This window comes from Nuphar pumila, chromosome 17 (assembly GCF_984573655.1).
Source record: "Nuphar pumila chromosome 17, dmNupPumi1.hap1.1, whole genome shotgun sequence".
Classification (NCBI taxonomy): domain Eukaryota; kingdom Viridiplantae; phylum Streptophyta; class Magnoliopsida; order Nymphaeales; family Nymphaeaceae; genus Nuphar; species Nuphar pumila.
In genome coordinates, this window is record NC_143265.1 from 14,797,058 (window position 1) to 14,816,403 (window position 19,346).

Genomic DNA, 19,346 nt, shown 5'->3' on the forward strand with positions numbered 1-19,346 from the left:
GTGGATCTTCTATTATCAACAATGTTGGATGTAGAGGATGTGTCCATGTCTGAATTAACTATGGTGGGCGGCTCTCTTTCTCGTCGAGCATAGACAAGACCTTTATACCTTTGTGGATTTGAAGTTAGGTCTGTATTTTCATGAGCAACCACTTCATCAACAGACATAGATTCCTTATTCTTTTGAGTACAGTTCGAGCAAACCTCACTAGTTCCGGGGAGAAGTTCATAATTCAACCAAGGATGATAAGCCTCAACTTCAGGTTTTGATTCTAAAGAACTAGTATATCGACAATCAAAATTCAATTCATCGAATATGACATTTCTTGATATTTTGATGCGCTTGCTCACTGGATCATAGCACCTGTACCCTTTATAGTCATCGGCATAACCCACAAACCTGCACTTAAGAGCCTTGTCCTGAAACTTATGTCTCATTGAACTATCAACATGAACATAGCATAAACAACCAAACACATGCAAATCATGATAGTTGGGATGTACACCAAAAAGACACAAGTGAGGAGACTTGTTTTCCAAAATAGTCATGGGCAAACGATTTATCACTTGAACTGCAGAATGAAAAGCCTCTGTCCATAAGGTGATCGGGAGACTGCTGTCATACATCATGCTCATCGCACTCTCAACAATATGGCGATGCTTTCTTTCAGCAATCCCATTCTGCTGAGGTGTGTGTGGGCAAGACACCTTTTTCCTTATCCCGTTACTTTGGAGAAAGTAAAGTCAATGAAAGAAAATTCACCTCCTCCGTCACATTGGAAACTAAGGATGTTTTCAGAAAATTGGTTTTTGACAAAGGAATGGAAGTTTCGGAACAACTTGAAAGTCTCAAATTTGTGTTTCATGAAAAATATCCAAGAATAACGAGAATAACTGTCAACAAACAAAAGGTAATATCTTGTTCCAGATATGGAAGCAACTGGAGCAGGCCCCCAAACATCAGAACAAATAGTCTCAAAAGGTCTTGAAGCTCTTTTATTAATAGAATGAAACGGTAAGACATGACTCTTACATAAGAGACAACTGGAACATTTGTTGTCATCGACATTTATTCTTAAACTTGACTTGGGAATGAGGTTATTTGAAACAAGTTTTTCAATGAAACTACTACTGCAATGACCTAGACGACCATGCCAAAGATTTGGCTTATTGATTTCAGAGACACTGAAGACACAAGTAGAATTTTCAGAAGGCAAAGATGATTGGAGCTTCAAGTTTGGATCTGCAGAGCAAATATGTGCTGAAGGATCTTCTTGAAAGACATACATATTGCCTTGTCGTTTTTCTCTAGCGAACGTCTCCTTCGTGCAGAGATCCTTGACAAGAACAAAAGAGGGAGTAAATTCAACTGTGGCTTTGATATCATCAACAAGTTTAGAAACTGAAACAATGTTTTTCTTGATTTCAGGAATGTTGAGAATAGGTGGTTCTTTGTTTTAAGTTCTTTTATATTAGAGGTTTTCTGAAATTTTGTCCTCATAAGGACTTAGATGTAATTTCTCTTTTTGCCTCTCTTTATTTAATATAGAGAGAAGCCCTAATCAATTGAGTTAACGAGTTCTATTGTGCAACCGTCTTTCTCTCTCTCTCTCTACGCACACAGGTGGCTGTACATCCCATCTTATTCTACATGGTATCAGAGCCCTCGATCGTGGGAGCGTGATCAACAAGGACTGATTTTCATCAACGAGGAGCAATAACCCTACGACTTCTTAAAATCAGGTTTGGTGGTGGTTGATTGGGGAAGATCTGATAACAGATCTGGGATGTTACCCAGATCTGTCGTCAGATCTAAGGAGAAGATCTAGATCTGTTCTCCTCATCTGGATCTCCTGCTGCGACCTAGTGTTGCCGAGTCCTGTTTCTGCTATGACGTGATTTTTTTTTGGGTTCGTGAGTTGTCGAGGTGTGTTCCTGATGTTTGGGAGCAGCAAAAATCTTCTTTTTTTTCTGTGTTGCCGTCATTGCTGAGTTCTTGACGAGGTGTGTTCCTGCTGTTTGGGAGCAGCAGAATTTTTTTTTCTGTGTTGCCGTGATTGCTGAGTTCTCTCCTGTGCTGATTGCGTGTGATCAGAATTTTGCTGAGTTCTTTCCTGTGCTGATTGCGTGTGATCAGAATTCTGCCGTGAATGCAGATTTCTTTTCTGTGCTGATTGCTTGTGATCGAAATATAATTGATCTGTCTAACTGTGCCCTGAAGACTTACTGGATGTCGTGCCTTATATGTTGGAGAACAGCAGGTGTAGTGAATATTTTGTTTTGCGACTGCATTCTATCATTGGTCGTGATGTGTTTGGGTGCAGCAATGTTCGTGATTTCTGTGGTATCAACAGCAACTGAACTTTAGTTGTTTTTAGTGGGTTGGTTTATTTCAGAATGTGGTTTTCAGCAGTTGTGACTCCCTGCTGTGTCGAGTTTTTTTTAAGGAAGCATGGTAGCTTAAGTTACTCTTCTGTCGTGGAAAATAGCAGGTGTGATTTCCTGCTGTGTTGATTTTTGTTTTGTGTGTGGGCTGCTGTTTGTTGTGGAAACAACATGTGTGATTTCCTGTTAAGTTGAAAATTCCTCTTGAACACTTGCTGTTCAAGTGAGGTAATTTCTTTTATTTTTTGGATCACATCTTCAGTATGGCTGAAACTTCAAAATGTGATTCCAAAATGGAACATATTGGGGAGTATAAGGCTTTTGCCAACCCCTTCTCGTATGGCTCTTCCGTAAGGTTGAATGGAACCAACTATGTTAGGTGGTCCAGAACTTTTATGATGTCGGTATCTGGACATCGTCGAAAACATATTTTGTTGGAAGGCGAACCCACTGAGAAATTGAGAAAATATGTTACTTGGGATGAAGATAATGACATAGTTATGTCATGGATCATGAATAGTGTCGAACCCCATATTGCAGATGGATTGATCTACTATAATACAGCCAAACTAATGTGGGACAATTTTCGTGATACATACTCACAAGAAACGAATGTGAGTCGTATCCTGCAAGTCGAACAAGAAATATATAACTTGCAACAGGGAGATCAGACCTTGGCCCAGTACTATGCCTCTGTCAAAGCTGCGTTTGAAAGACTTAATGCTCACAGGCCTCTTTGTTGCTCGAAGCAAAAGGATCATCAAGAACAAACCATGGTTGCTCGTTTTCTTACAGGTCTTTCTTCAGATTTTTCTGTTGCAAAAGTTCAAATGTTGACTGGATCAGATGTTCCCACTCTTGCTGATGCTTACAATCGTCTGAATAGACTTGCGATCTCTCTGTTACAATCTCAGCCTGTGACTCAGTCATCTGCTCTTGTTGTCCTATCTAGTTATGGGCGTGAAAATATTCAGAATATCAGAGGACGAGGATGTGGACGTGGACGTGGTATGGGAGGCAGAGGAAAGCTTCAATGTACATTCTGTGGAAAATCTGGACATTTAGAAGATCGTTGCTGGGATAAGCATGGTCGGCCAACCTCTTCTTCATCAAAGTCATATACTCCTAAGGCAAATGTTACTACTATTGAGGCAACAAATGCACAAGAGAATATCACTGCAAATGAAAGTAGTATCACCCTTAGTCGTGCGGAATATGATGAGTTGATCGCTCTTCGACCTTTGAGTTCCACCCCTCCTGTAGCTGGTGTTGCCTATTCAACCGGAAATCATCTCCATCCGATTAATAGTAAGTGGGTTATTGACTCTGGTGCATCCAGACATTTGTGTGAAAATTCACGTGTTTTTTCAGATCTAAAGGATATTAAGGCTCAACTTGGAGTCTCATTAGCCGATGGGAGTTCCTCTCCGGTTGTTGGTTAGGGAAATATTTCTATATCCTCCTCATTACAGTTGAAAAATGCTCTTCATGCTCCAAACTTTCCTCAAAGTTTACTTTCCGTTAGTTGCCTTATAAAAGAACAAAACTGTAGAGTAATATTTGATCCAATGGGTTGTCATTTTCAGGATTTGCTGACGGGGAAGAAGATTGGTGGAGGCTATGAAGAAAATGGAACTTACTACCTACATCATCCAATGGGTTCTGTTCATGCTGCAGTGGAACATTCATTCAGTCCTGTTCAGTGGCATCGTCGTCTTGGTCATCCTTCATTGTCAAAGCTTCGGTCGGTCTTTCCTCAGATTCCTTCCACCACATCATTTCAGTGTGAAGCATGTCAGTTGGGCAAGCATCATCGAAGTTCGTTCCCTTTGAGTCAGAGTCAGTTTAGTAATAAAGTTTTTGAACTTCTTCATGCAGATGTATGGGGTCCTAGTAAGATTCCTACTAGGACTCAGTGTCGTTATTATCTTGTTATTGTTGATGATTTCTCTAAGTTATCATGGGTATTTTTAATAAAAGAACGATTTGAAGTTCCAAGTCTTATCAAATCCCTAATTCTTGAAATAAAAACTCAGTTTGAATCTATTGTCAAGATTGTTCGCACTGATAATGCTCTCGAGTTGAAATCAAAAGGTCTGTTACAATTTTACCAAGATCATGGCATCCAACCCCAAACTTCCTATGCCTATTCATCTCAACAAAATGGGGTGGCTGAGCGAAAACATCGACACCTCCTTGATGTTGCCAGGACCATTATGATTCAATCCAATGTTCCTGCGTTATACTGGGGTGATGCGATTACCACTGCTTGCTATCTGATCAACCGCATGCCTTCGTCTTCTGTGGGTGATCAAATTCCATTACATATCGTAAAACCTAATGCCCCACTTTTTTCTTTCTCACCAAAAATATTTGGATGTGTTTGTTTTGTACACAAACTTGGCCCTGACCGTGATAAATTAACCGCTCAAGCTACAAAATGCATATTTATCAGTTATCCAAAAAATCAAAAGGGCTATCGATGTTATGATCCTATTTCTCGTCGAGAGTATGTCAGTGCAGATGTATCTTTCCTGGAATCCTCTCCATATTACTCTAGTTCCGGTTCCCCGCTGCAGGTTGATCCAGCTGAGTCTTTTCCATTACCTATACCTCCTTTTCCTTTGGAATCTGTGCCCTCATTACCGAACCAAACTTCATCCTCTTCCAGATTTAATAATCCTCCATTGGTATATGTGCGTAGAGCTCCACTTCCGCAAGAGCCTTCATCTTCTTCTTCTCCTTAGGTAAGTTCTACTGACAATAGTGATCTTCAGGATGATGATAACAGGCCTATTGCTCTACGAAAGGGGACAAGACAATGTACCTTATATCCCATATCTCATTTTGTCTCCCATGCCAGAATTGGAAATCAGATGAAGTCTTTTATTTAAGCCTTATCTGCTGAAACTATTCCTTTGAACTATCAACAGGCAGAACTTGATAATCGTTGGAAGCTGGCTATGCAAGAAGAAATGAATGCTTTAGTATCTCAGCATACATGGGATCTAGTTGATTCCCCAGCAGATGCTGACATTGTTGGATGTAAATGGGTATATACAATAAAGTACAAATCTGATGGTTCTATTGAAAGGTACAAGGCCCGATTAGTAGCGAAAGGGTATACTCAAACATATGGTATTGACTTTGAAACTTTTTCTCCTGTTGCACGGATGGGTACCATCCGTCTTGTTCTCTCAGTTGCTGTTCAGCATGGTTGGAGCTTGTGCCAATTAGATGTGAAAAATGCATTTCTATATGGGGATCTATCTGAGACCGTTTACATGCAACAACCTCCAGGATTCGAGGTTGAGGGGGAGTGTCAGAAGGTGTGTAGATTGAGAAAGGCGATTTATGGCTTGAAACAAAGTCCTCGTGCATGGTTTCAAAAGTTGTTTGAAGTGATGTCAAGCTTTGGCTTTAATAGATCAGCAGCAGATCATACACTATTTATAAAGAAAACTAGCTCTGGCATAGTTGTTATGGTGGTATATGTGGATGACATCATTCTTACAGGAGATGATGTGAAAGCTATTGAAGCCACAAAGGCTCATCTTCAAAAACACTTTGTTACAAAAGACCTTGGTTCACTCAGGTATTTTCTGGGTATAGAAGTTGCTAGGAGCCGTGAAGGGATGGTTTTGTCTCAACGGAAGTATGTTCTTGACTTATTAAAGGAAACAGGCATGTTGGGAGCTAAACCAACAAATATTCCCATGGACCATAAAGTTCAGTTGTTTGAAGAAGGGTCAAAACCAGTTGATAGCAAAAGCTATCGCTCCCTAGTAGGGAAGTTATTATATGTAACTGTGACCAAGTCGGATATTGCTTTAGCAGTAAGCAAAGTTAGCCCGTTTATGGACAAACCAACTGAGGTACACTGGAATGCAGCCATAATGATTCTCAGATATCTAAAATCATCTCCTGGAAAAGGGTTATTGTTCAGGAAAGGTGGAACTCTGGAGATAGTAGCCTATTCTGATGCTGACTATGCTGGATCTGTAGTAGATAGAAAATCTACCACAGGATTCTGTGTGTTTTTGGGAGACAACTTGATTTCATGGAGAAGTAAGAAACAAAATGTGGTTTCCAGGTCGAGTGCAGAATCAGAATATCGGGCTATGGCCCAAACAGCTGCTGAATTGATATAGGTTTGCACTGTTCTTCATGATCTCCAGGTGAAGGTTCCCTCTCCAATGACCATGATGTGCGATAACAAAGTGACAACATATATAGCAAACAATCCTGTCTTTCATGAGAGAACAAAGCACATTGAGGTTGATTGCCACTATGTAAGAGATATGATTCAAGCTGGTCATATCACTACCAAATACCTAAAGTCGGAAGACCAAGTTGCAGATATGTTTACAAAGCCTCTTGCTAGGCCAAATTTTTCAAAATGTTGTGACAAGCTGAGCATGATTGATATCTATGCTCCAGCTTGAGGGGGAGTGTTGAGAATAGGTGGTTCTTTGTTTTAAGTTCTTTTATATTAGAGGTTTTCTGAAATTTTGTCCTCATAAGGACTTAGATGTAATTTCTCTTTTTGCCTCTCTCTATTTAATATAGAGAGAAGCCCAAATCAATTGAGTTAACGAGTTCTATTGTGCAACCGTCTCTCTCTCTCTCTCTCTTCCTCTCTCTCTCTCTCTCTACCCACACAGGTGGCTGTACATCCATCTTATTCTACAAGGAACATAAAGGACTTTTGAAAGATTGATAGAAGATTCAGATAGGGGTATAATGGAGTTTCCAATATGAGAGACAGAGTGGTGTGATCCATCTCCAGTAACTATACTGCTTTTACCAATGTAAGGAACAAGTTTTAGGAGCTTACCTGCATCACCAGTAACGTGAGTCGCCGCGCCAGAGTCCACGTACCAAGTACCTTGCTCATTTTGTTTTAGATTCAATTCTGCTAAAGCTGACAACAATAACTCCTTTACTTCTCCGTTGGTCCTTGTACTGTCTGTGCCTCTTTTCGCTTCAGTTTGTGTTGATTTTCCTTTATTTAGGGGATTGAACCAACAATTAGCTTTGATATGCCCCTTTTTATTACACAGAAAGCAGGTAGGAATTGACCTCTGTCTTTGTGGATTGGTATATGTGTTGGGTGTAGGCAATAATCCACGACCTCCTTGACCACTTCTCCCTTGTGCTCCCTTTCCCTTGATATCATAGCTTCCTCGTCCTCGTGCATAAGTAACCCCTGTAGCAAGAACTTCTTGTGCCCCAGTATGCATAGATGATTCTTCAGAAAACCCCTTTAGGTTCATCTCATATTGTAACAATTTTGCACACAGATTTTCAAAGTTGGGGAGCTCAGGTAAACATAACAATGAAGTAACAATCATATGATAGTCATGTCCCAATCCACTGAGAGTTTGCTCTATCAAATCCTTATCAGTTACTGTACTTCCAACAACTGCAAGTTGATCTGTGATAACCTTCATTTTGTTCAAGTATTCCATGATGGTCATAGAATCCTTTCTTAACATTTGAAATTCTTTTTTAAGAAACATAATCCTGGCCTGAGAAACCTGTGAGTATGTCTGAACAAGTCTGTTCCAAAGTTGCATGGCAGTACAGTCATCTGGAATTGCTACAAGTACCTCTTGTGACAGTGTAGATGTGATATAAGCAACAAGCGCTTGGTCTCTTTTCATCCAAGCCACAAATTCAGGATTTCTAACATATACTGTAGTAGGTTCCCCTTTATTGTCCCTTTCTTCTTGTGATATGAATTCAGGAGGAATTGAAATAGATCCATCCAGATGTCCAGAAAGATCCTGACTCCTAATAAAAGGTATGATTTGTCTCTTCGAAGTCGAGAAGTTACCATTGTTTAATTTTTCAGATACGAGTTGACTGAGGAAACTTGAAGAAAGAACCGACTGACTAGGAAATGAATCCATGGTTTACAATGTTAAGAATGTGTTTAGCACAGTCTGTTTACAGTTTCTGTAACCTTTTTTTTTTTTCAGAAACTAATTCAGATCAATGGCCGACGACAGTGGCTGAATTTGAAGCAGAAATTAAAAATCTGTCAGATTTCTGATTTTCATAAGTGATTGAATATTGGATTGTGAAACGAAAAGCAGAAATTAAAAAATCGTGAATATGAATTCACACTGTGAAACGAAAGGCAGGTGGCTGAATACAACTAGCAAAATATAAAAGCCCGATTGTGTGACCTATATTTAGCCGCTGTGATCAAAGACAACTAGCAAAATATATGAAAGGCAGAATGAAGAGATATTCAACTGGGTAACTCAAACAAGAGGAGAAGAAATGAAGTTTATTCTGTGGCACAACAAGCAATATCCAGTCAACCTTGTACTCTTGCACAAATAGAGGCAACAAAAGTGATATAAGGGTACTAACTGAACTAACACGTGCTCAGGATAAAAAAAAATTGGGGAAACCTGGAGATGGAACAGGTGCAGATGATATTGGGCAAATGGACAAACCACGAGATTGGGAAAGAGGGGAAAACACGAGATTGGGGAAACCAGAAAAGAAAAGAGGTGATCAAAACCACGAGATCGGGAAAGACGAGATGCAGACGAGATTGGGGAAAACAAAGGTATTTTTCTTGACTTAAGAAGAAAAAAAAAATATCGAGGAGAAAGGGATCTTTCAAACGTACCTTTTTGGATCGATTTCAGCTTCAGCTGTAGCGATGCTCTAATACCATGTTAGGTTTTAATCCACTCGTGAGAGCTGAGAGACAAGGAAAGAGAGAGAGAGAGAGAGATAGCAGATAATGAAAAGAAGCCAATAACCCCAATACACAGGGTCGGCTGCTGTATGATCTCATTTATAATAACATACAAAGTATAAGACTAGGGTACAAAAGTACCCTTTTTACAAGAGTATAAATTACACACAGTGCCATTAATGACACGTTAATGATCACGGGTCTGGATCTCCAGACCCGTGACCCGTAACAGGAGAATACACTTCTTTTCAGAATCAAACGCTGGATACAAGGACATAGCATTCTAAAGTGGTCAATGCAAATGCTGGACAAGGAGACCTTGTAACTGTCCTGGACAGGACAGAACACAATGTCCTTCTCCAGGGTTGTCCGCGACACCTTGTAACTCGCTTCATGTTCTTTTTTTCGCCCTTTTTCTTTTTCATGGCTGCACCGAGTTTCTAAATGATGCGCCTTTGTGCGGAAATGTTTGTTCCTTAAACACTGTGATTAGGTTGTTCTTGAGCAAATAATCTTCTCTTGTGTAAATTCTGATCATTTGTCATAAACCTTTTTTGCGAGATTGTGAGTGAAATATTTATGTAATTTGAAAAATTGTATTTTTTTTATCATGGTTGGTAGCATGGTAGCACACATTGGAAGTGTGGGTGACAGAACTAGTTCTGAAAGATTGTTAAATATCTGTTTTTTCTTTTGTTTCCTTTGAGTATTTACTTTCCCAAACTGTAGGGAAATTTTGTTTACTGGTTATTTTCTGTAAGTGTACAAGTATATTTGGTCATTTTTCACCTAGTCTCCTTTGTGCCTTTTTCTTTCCTGTGTGTGTGTGAAGGGGAGAAACTGAAAAAGAATCAGGGCAGTAGGTGCACGAGGAATCAATAGCTTCTTTACCTACGTTGGGTAGGCCGCAATTTGCTAAGATTCATCAGTGATCTGTTTTCTCTGATCCTATTTTAAGGTATCACTTCCTTTATTCTGCATGGCAGCGCTACTGCACGAATGACCCGTGGACTGAAGAAAATTGAGGTTACGAAAACACCAAAGTACATTAACACTAGGGTTGATGATGTATATCCGGTGAAGAAACTGAGTGACATGCTTAAGTTGCTGCCTAGAAAGCAGAATGCTAAGGTTAGTAAGGTTAGAATGTTATATGTTGTGTGTACATATGAATTGTTACTCACTGATGGGTGATATCATCCTCCAATAGGTTATAGTAGGTCTTTAGACGCAATGCAATCTCTTTTCAATTCCAACTGGCTATGGATCTTGATTTGGACAGGATGAATTAGACCAAAATGCATCAGACACTGGTTTTCCATCATCTGCTTGTAATATGAAACACAGGGTTCAATCTCAGTCTCCATGGTAAGAATCTTGTCCTTGTTGTTATGGGTTTATATTGCATAATCTCATGTCGTCAGCTTATGGTTACCATCTTGTTTCTTTTGCTTTAATTTTCAGGGATCACAGTGTTATTGATGATAATTCTAATATTAATATGGCTTCAAGCTCTCCTGCAAGTGGCAATGTAGCACAAGGGTTTCAAACAAAGCTTAGTAGTTGTTCCCAGAACAAATTCCGCAATGTTGCTGAACTATCTTTGGGTGGTGATGGTTTATCTGGTTCTAGTCATATTGACATGGTACTCTGGTATTTCACAAATTTCTTTTCATGTATGATCAAACCTTCAGTTCAAGTTTAATTTTTTGGCTGCCTCCCTAGGATATGGCGCTGAAAGGATTTGCTGCAACTAAGCTTCCCAACCCTGCTCTTTCTGTTTCTGATTCTGATGGGAGATCTTTAGACCAAACTCCCAGTAATTTCTGTCATGAAGTCCATATTCTTTGTGATAAAGCTCCTCTCGACTTTACTTTAAAATCTGGTATGCGGTTGGTCTCTTCATCTTCAGTGAGTTGGTGAGTTTTTTTGTTGTTTATTTTATTTTTGTCTGCTTCCATGGTGTATGACTGATGTTAAACATAATCTAATCTATGTACTTCAATGTATATTGTTTATTTGGGTAATGAAAGGGACGATTACAAAAATGAATCATTTGAAGCAGCTGTTTCTTTTTTTTGTGTGTTTTAGGTTGGAATTTATTTGATGTTTGGTTGTGCAATGTGAAACTGTCATTGATTTGCTATAGAGTTAAATGAATCCTCTGAAGCAGCTTCACTTTTAGGTATTTGGAATTTAACATTTGGTTGCGCAATGTAGAGCTGTCATTGATTTTCTATATATTTAAACTTAAACCTGCTCCTGGAAGTATTCTTAATTGCATTACAGTATGTGTCACATTGAAAGTTCTAGTCTTTTATGCATGGACTTGAAGTTGAAGTGCCAAACTGCTAGCCTTAGATGTGCTCATGCATGGCTTTTTACCTTTTCCATGAGCATGCTTGATTTGTTTTTTAAATAAATCTTTGACATACACCTGTAAAGAAGCTGAAGAACTTTCCATTTCTGTTTTTCCATCTGAATTCCATCATCTGAATTCCATCTTCAACCATCTTGTTCTTCTGACATGCATAATCTTAATAGTCATCAAAGTTACTCTTAAATTGACACTATTTTTTCAATTATTGCTCTCAAGATCTTGGTTCAGAGCTAATATTTGTTGGCATTTGTAAGAATTCAAGAACCTTCACTTACGACCAAATATCCACCAAAAATCAAGTGGACACTTACATAAAAGTGGCTACAAAGAGCACACTCACAAAAACCACAATGGGCACACACAAGGAGGCTCACAAAGTATAAAAAAAAATACATCTTTATTAAGGCTTTTAATATGCAAGAAAGCATACATAAAGAGATAGTTTACTCCCTTTTATATACACAACAAGAAGGCCCATAGAGCCGTTGAAGCTAGTCCAATAACTACATTTGTAGTCACTGGACTAGCCTCAACGGACAAAAAAAAGAAATAAAAAAAATTGTACAATGCTTAACAAATATCTATCTATCTATATATATACACACACAATTTAACACTCCCCCTTAAACTTATAGTAGAATAACCAAAAGTTTGCTTAAGAGAAACTGAAATCTAGGAGTGGCGAGAGGTTTGGTGAAGAAATCAGCCAACTAGTACTTTGATGTGACGTAGGGCAAATCAATAGCTTCTTGTACATACTCATCTCGTATATAGTGACAGTCCATCTTAATATGTTTTGTGTGCTTGTGAAAGGTCCACTTGCTGGCAATGTAAATGAAAATTTTGTTGTCACAATACATTCGTGAGGCTTATATTACTTTCACTCTCATATAAGCTAACAATCTTTTGAGCTAGACTACTTTCATCGTTGTTGTGGTTATGGCTCGGTATTCAGCTTTAGTCGAAGAAAGTGAGACCTTTTATTGCTTCTTGCATCGCCATGAAATCAGAGATTCACTTGAAGGTCTGTTATTGAGATCATCTCCCCAGTCAGCATCAATATAAAGAGTTAAATCTAAAGTAGATGAAGCAAACAAGAAAATACCTTGATAAGTGGAAGACTTAATATATCTAATAATATGTAAAACAACTTTTATGTGAACAAAAGCAGGAGCACGCTGAAATAGTTGTGTGTACAACATGTGCTATATTAGTCTTGAAAGGTAAGAAAGAGCTCTGATAAGCTGTCTGTAAAGGGTAGGATCTTCAAGTGGTTCCCTATCATCCATTCTCATCTTAACATTCGCAACCACATGAATATCAACTTTCTTATCATCTGTGATTCCGGACCTTAAATCAACATCAAGAGCAAATTTAGGTTGAGACAATAGATAACCTCTAGGAGAGTAAGCAACTTGAATCCCTAAGAAATATTAAAAAAAACCAAAATTAGTTATTTTAAAATGATTTTTGAAGAGTTTTTTAATATTTTCAACTCCTTGTTTGTCTTATTCAGTGCTGATCATGTTATCCACATAAAGGAGAAGAATAACAATACCTGCATTAGAAGTCTTAACAAACAACACTGTATCAATCAAATAATATTGAAATCCAATATCAAGCATAACTCGATTAAACCTATTATACCAAGCTTTTGATACTTGTTTAAGACCATAGAAAGCTTTATCCAAATGAAGAACTTTTTCCTTAGGAATGGTTACACTAGTTGGAGCTTTCATATAAAAATTTTCAACTAGGTTTCCATTAAGAAATGCATTTTCGACATCCATTTGGTATATAAGCCATTTTCTAACAGAGGTTAAGGCTACTAAGGCCCTAACAGTGATCATTCTAGCAACTGATGCAAACGTTTTTTTTAAAGTCTATGCCATATTTCTAGGAATATTCCTTGGTAACTAATCTGACTTTGTATCTTTTAAGAGTTCTATCACTCTTGGTTTTCACCGTATATACCCATCTATAACCTATATGTTTCTTTCCATGTGAGATGTCTTGAATAGTCTAGGTCTTGGCATTTTCTAAGGTTTCTAACTCAATCCTCGCTTCTACCTACTCAGAATATTTTTTGGCTTGAGCCTGAATATGAATGAATTAAAATAATGTATGCTTTGTGTTTAGGTGAAAAGGAATCATAAGACACATTTTTTCAGTGCTTTTGAAGTTCTCTATGACATTCTGGTTTGGACTTCAGACTCAGTTTTAATATCAGAATATTTTTCTAATGCACATGGAGGTTTAAGATCCTTGCGCCTAGATAGTTTTTATCCTTATGGGATTGTTCTTCACTATCATTATGGGGTTGTTCTTCATTCACCATATCATTTCTAAACTCATGATATTCATCAAGATCACATTCATAATCACAATCATTGTCATATTTTATAATTAAATCCAACAAAAAAGAATACTCAGTTATTTTCTTAGAATTTTCAAAATTATTATTATTTTCTTTTCTAAGGACACATTTCTTGAAACATAAAGTTTTCTATTTTTGAAATCAAAGCACCTATAGCCTTTTTGGTTATCTGCATAACTTAAAAAGACAAGCTACTTCACAGGGAGAAAGTTTGTCATTTTTGTTGGTAAAAACAAAATATTTGCACCAAAAGACTCTTTGTGTAAAACTCAAGATTTTTTCTTCATAATTGAAACAAATAAATGATGAATTATTGGTGCATTTATAATTATAATTGTGAATGCTTGATTTTCTTGAATTTCTTGATGTCTCAAGTTATGAAGAATATTTCAAGAATAATTGAAAAAGCTAAATTATGAAGACTAAATGAGTTGTGGTGTGGTTTTGGATCTTAGACTTTGGTTTTGAATCTAAAATCGCCGTTTAGATCTAATATGGATCTAAGGTGTTGTTTGGATTTGATCCACTTTAAAATATCAATTGGATCCAATGGTTATGGATTGGACCTTCATAAGGGACGTCCTATGTGGCCCCCCATTTGGATCTAGGAGTCCATATGAATTAAAATATTATCTAGTTTTAATTCAGATAAATAATTAAATAAATATATAAAAGTAATAATTAAGATTTTTAATTAAAAAATTTATTTAAATCCCTAATTGAGAGATTTAAGTGGGTGGGACGTCTCGTACCTTTTGAAGAGTTAGTAATTGTTAGAATTGTTAATGATTAGTTGTTGAATAGTCAAACCTAATAATCTTAATTAAATAAAATTGGAAAAAATCAAATAACTAGAGAGATAGGAGTCTAGAAGGAGATTTTTATCATGGTTGCCAGTCGAGGAAGCGGGAGCGGAAGCGGGAAGCGGGAAGCGGGAAGCGGGAAGCGAGGCACTTTCAAAATTTTAGGAAGCAGGAAGCGTGTGACGACTTAGAAGCGAATCACGAACCGTCTCGGAAGCGACCTAGGAAGCGAATCGAAAGCGACCTAGGAAGCGAAAAAAGAAATAAATAAATAAATAAAAAATAAAAAAAAGAATAAAAAAAGAGGGAAGCAAGGGGGAAGCGTGGGGAAACGTGTTTCCCATAAAAGGGAAGCGCGCTTCCCCACGTATTTCAGAAGCGCGACGTTTCGCACTTCCTAAACGCGTATCGGGGAAGTGCGCTTCCCCTATTACATAGGCGCTTCCGGTAACTCTGGTTTTTATTTTAGAAATGACTCCTCTCCCCTTCCACATGATTGTGGAGAGGGAGAGTCCTTTCTTAACTAGGTTAGGGATTGTGGAGAGGCTATATATATTCCCTCTCACATGCCCCTCTCATTTTTTAGAAAATCTCTCTGTCTTTCTCTTCTTTTTTTTTTTGCTTTTCTTTTTCCTCTTCTCCTAAAAACGTCTAGGAGGTCTGGAGTAGGGTGTGCAACCATTAAACCTGCACAAACTTCGGTGGTTGTGGTGGTGTAGAGATCGGACTACCCGATTTCTTCTTTATCTTAAAGATCTATCGATTTTTTCAGGTAAGATTTACTTAGTAGATGCTTTTTACGTACATTAAGATGCATATTTGAGTTATATTTATTTTCAGCAGCATATTTACATGTCTTGATCATAAATGTTTTCTTTTATGAAGAAATCGTTATTTGAATTCGCAAAAGATGAATAATGAGTTTTTCATAGAAATGATTTTGAAAAACATGCCTAAATAGGGTTTCTTTGTTGGTTCGTATTAGATTCAGTCATAACTTGATTATTATTGGGGATATTCATAAGTTAATCCATATTGTATCTGATTAAATGTAATGTCGTGTATTTTTATACTGTATAAAACTCTAGATTTCTAAAAATTTGGCTAAGTGTTGTAGAAACATCGGTAAAATACCCGATGCTAGGTTATGATATTTAAGTCTGGGCTTGGCCCAGGTCTCATCGGCAAGACCTAAACGAGGCAATTGAAATGTGATAAAAACTTTTATTTTTTAACTTTAAAATCAAGCGAAATTCGAGTAAAATTCGGGTTAAATTCAGGCCAAATTCGGAGGCAAAATTCAAGATATATATCGTAGTTGTGCCTCGAAATTCTAAATTCAATGATATTTTATTTTTCTGAATTCGGGCTATGGTTGGCTTGAAAATTACATTTTTTCAAAAAAGGCCCTTCTCAATGAGGCCGGGTCTGGATTGGATCGGACTGGATCCGATCCATATGATCTAGATTGATATGGATCTGAACTTAGTCCTAGACCCATATTAATTAGGATCTGTTCGAGTTTAAGATCTATATGGTTTTTGGATATGAATTTGGATCTTGGATCCGAATCCAAATTCAATGAAATTAAAGCTTTAAATTCAAAATACAGGTTTAATTTAAGAAAATTTAAGGTTAAAAAGTCTCTCGGAGGGATAAGGTACCCTCTGAATTTTTTGATATTAATTAATTAATAAATAATTAATAATTAATTAAATTAATATTAAAATTTATTAAATTCCTAAATTTTCAGATAAGCTAGTTAAAAAGTAATTAGAGTTTTCTAGAAGAGTCCTCTAGTTACTATAAGAAAAAGAAAAGAAAAGAAAAGAGGTAAGTATTTGAAAGAGGAAAGAGTTGGAAAAGTCAACAAAAGAAAAAAAATCTAGAAAAATTAGGAAAGTGGGCTGGAGATAGAATTCCATATGAAAATTCTATCTCCAGCCCTCATATGAGAAACCCTAGAGGGGGGCGTCACCCTCTAGAGGCCCTCTTTAGTATATAAACTACAATATGTATGTATATATATATGTATGTATATATATATGTATATATATATAACAATAATAAAGTCTATTAATGAATTGAAGACTATAGTATGACAGAAAAAGATGATATCATGATAGTGAGTTCATGAGGCTGATTGCAACAATCAGCCATACCCATTAAGCATTGATGGGCTGGGCATATAGGTTGCTCGATTTTCTTGCACTATCGGCCTAGCAGGTTGGCCACGAAGAAACATATAAGTTGATAAGATTCATGTATTTTGTTGAGTGTTCAGATTTTGAATTTATACATGTCACATATTCAGATTTTTACAAGTCAAATATTCAGATTTATACCAGTTAAATGTTCAGATTTTTACATTTAAATGCTCAGATTTAAACATGTTGAATATTTAGATTGGATGTCCAGATTTAGGCATGTTGAATGTGCAGATTTATGCATATTGGATAGTCAGATTTGTGTGTTGATTATGTATTTTTTATGATTGGACTGTTATGCATGTTTTCATGTGAATGTGATGCATGCTTTCACGTAACTATTAGGCATGTTTTTTTTTTTGACTACCATGCTAATGCTGTCCCCAGGAGAGGTTGAAAAACTACCACTAGTTGTGCCATAGACATGCTTTCAATAGTTGAATCTTGAGAGGTAGTAATATCATTTGACTCTTGTGGATGGCCGACCAAAGCAACTTTCTTCTCATACGTCCTTAGTTTGAGACATTAGGGGTTGATATGTCCCGGTTCATGGCAATAATGACAAATAATTTTCTTCTTATCATATTCATTGTCTTGGCTTTTATAATAAGGTGGCTTGGAGGAACATATGTCATTTTCCGGTTTAGAGATGGCTAAGAACAAGTCTTCATTTTTCGTAGTACGCTTCTTAAACTTATTCTTCATACTTAATTCTTGAATAGTGTCAATTATAGAGGAAACTTTTCCTCTACGAAGGATTGCCGATTTGGTTGTCTCAAATTCGGGTCTCAAGCTATTAATAAATTGATAGAAGTGCTCCACATCTATTTGTTTTTAGCGAAGCTTAATATCTTCGAGATCATGCTACTTAGGCTCTAGAAGAGCCAACTCTTCTCATAATTCAGACAAATCATTGTAATATTCCCTAATGCTTGTCCCCTTAAGTAATGATACAAACCTTGTCTTGCAAATTGCACACTAGTGCAATATCCTTAATAGAATACATATTTTTAAGGTATTCCCATGCCTTATTAGCGTGCTCGAATTTGGCAAGACTAGAACATTTTTAATGTCCACACTATTGAGAAGCCAAAACATAATCTTGGCATGTCCAATTCTCTACTCTTTTCACTTTTTGTCCTAAATAGTAATTGCCTTAGTCTTTTCTCCATCCGAAAGAGGTACTTTTTCATTCTCCACTTTAGTGAGAATTAGTTTTGGCTTTGGTTCAGATCCATCCACTAATCCCCACAACCTTTTTTCCTAAATATGGTGTCACAAACTGAATAATATGCTTTAGTGTGCCACTTATGGACAAGAGAACACTTAGAGAATATGACCCCTTATGGGTCAATACATGAAAACACAAGAATGAGCCACTAATTGTAATATCGTGCATTTTTACACTTAGTTAAATTTTGAGATTTTTGAAATTTGGCTAAGTGTTGTAGAAACATAAGAAAACCCTCGATATTAGGAATATGTTATTTGAGTTTGGGCTTGGCCCATGTCTTATCAACAAGCCAATTAAAAGGTGATAAAGACTTTTATTTTTAACCTTTAAATTCAAGCGAAATTCAGGTTAAATTCAGGCGAATTTCAGAGGCAAAATTCGAAGTATATATCGTTAGATGGGTCTAAAAAATCTGAGCTCAATGGTATTTTACTTTTTCTAATTCGGGCTATAGTTGTTACGAAAATCACTTTTTTTCAAAAAAAGACCGCCTCAACGGGTCGGGTCCAGATTTGGATTGGACTGGATCCAATGCATATGATCCAAATTAATATGGATCTGGACTCTGTCCAGGACCCATATTAATTATGAGTTGATCCAGCTTAGGATCCAAATGGGCTTTGGATATGGATTTGGATTTGGATCTTCGATCTAGTTCTAGATCCAAAATCTATACCCAACGAAAATATAACTTTAAATTCAATATATGGGTTTAAATTAAAGTCATTTAAAGTTAAAAAGACTCCAAAGGGATAAGGTACCCTCTGGAAGTTTTTGGATATTTAATTAAATAATTAATTATTAAAATATAATTAATTTCGAAATTCATAATTTGCTAATTAATTGGACTCTCTAGAAGAGTCCTTAATGGTTTGAGGAAAGGTTTAGAGTAAAGAAATCTAGAAAGAAGGAAATAATTCATGAATTAGAAAAGTGGGAAAAAGTCAATATAAAAGAATTTCAAAAAAATTGGAAAGAGGGTGGAGAAGGACTCCGAAATGGGAAGTCCTCTCTCCAGCCCACATTAGAAGGGGATGGAAGGATAAGGGCCTATTTTTCTACAACAACAACAACAACTACGCCTTCATCCCAAAATAATTGGGGTCAGCGATATGAACCAAAAAAGAAAATCATTATGGGTCTTCCACATGAATCCTTCTCCTCCAATCATTTCTATCCAATGCCATGTCCTGGGTGAGGTTCAAAGCATTCATATCCTTTCCTATCATCTCCATCCATG

The 19,346-nt window shown here is 37.0% G+C and overlaps 1 protein-coding gene across 1 annotated transcript in view; it reads left to right on the forward strand.

Moving 5' to 3' along the window:
* The first annotated feature begins 10,200 nt into the window (after positions 1–10,200).
* Positions 10,201–19,346, forward strand: part of LOC149811696 (uncharacterized) — a 57,718-nt gene continuing 48,572 nt past the window's right edge. The window contains exons 1-4 of the mRNA XM_089992899.1: positions 10,201–10,236; positions 10,388–10,473; positions 10,570–10,750; positions 10,831–11,024. Of these exons, the coding sequence (XP_089849025.1) occupies positions 10,201–10,236; positions 10,388–10,473; positions 10,570–10,750; positions 10,831–11,024 (497 nt within the window). The remainder of the gene's footprint in view (positions 10,237–10,387; positions 10,474–10,569; positions 10,751–10,830; positions 11,025–19,346) is intronic.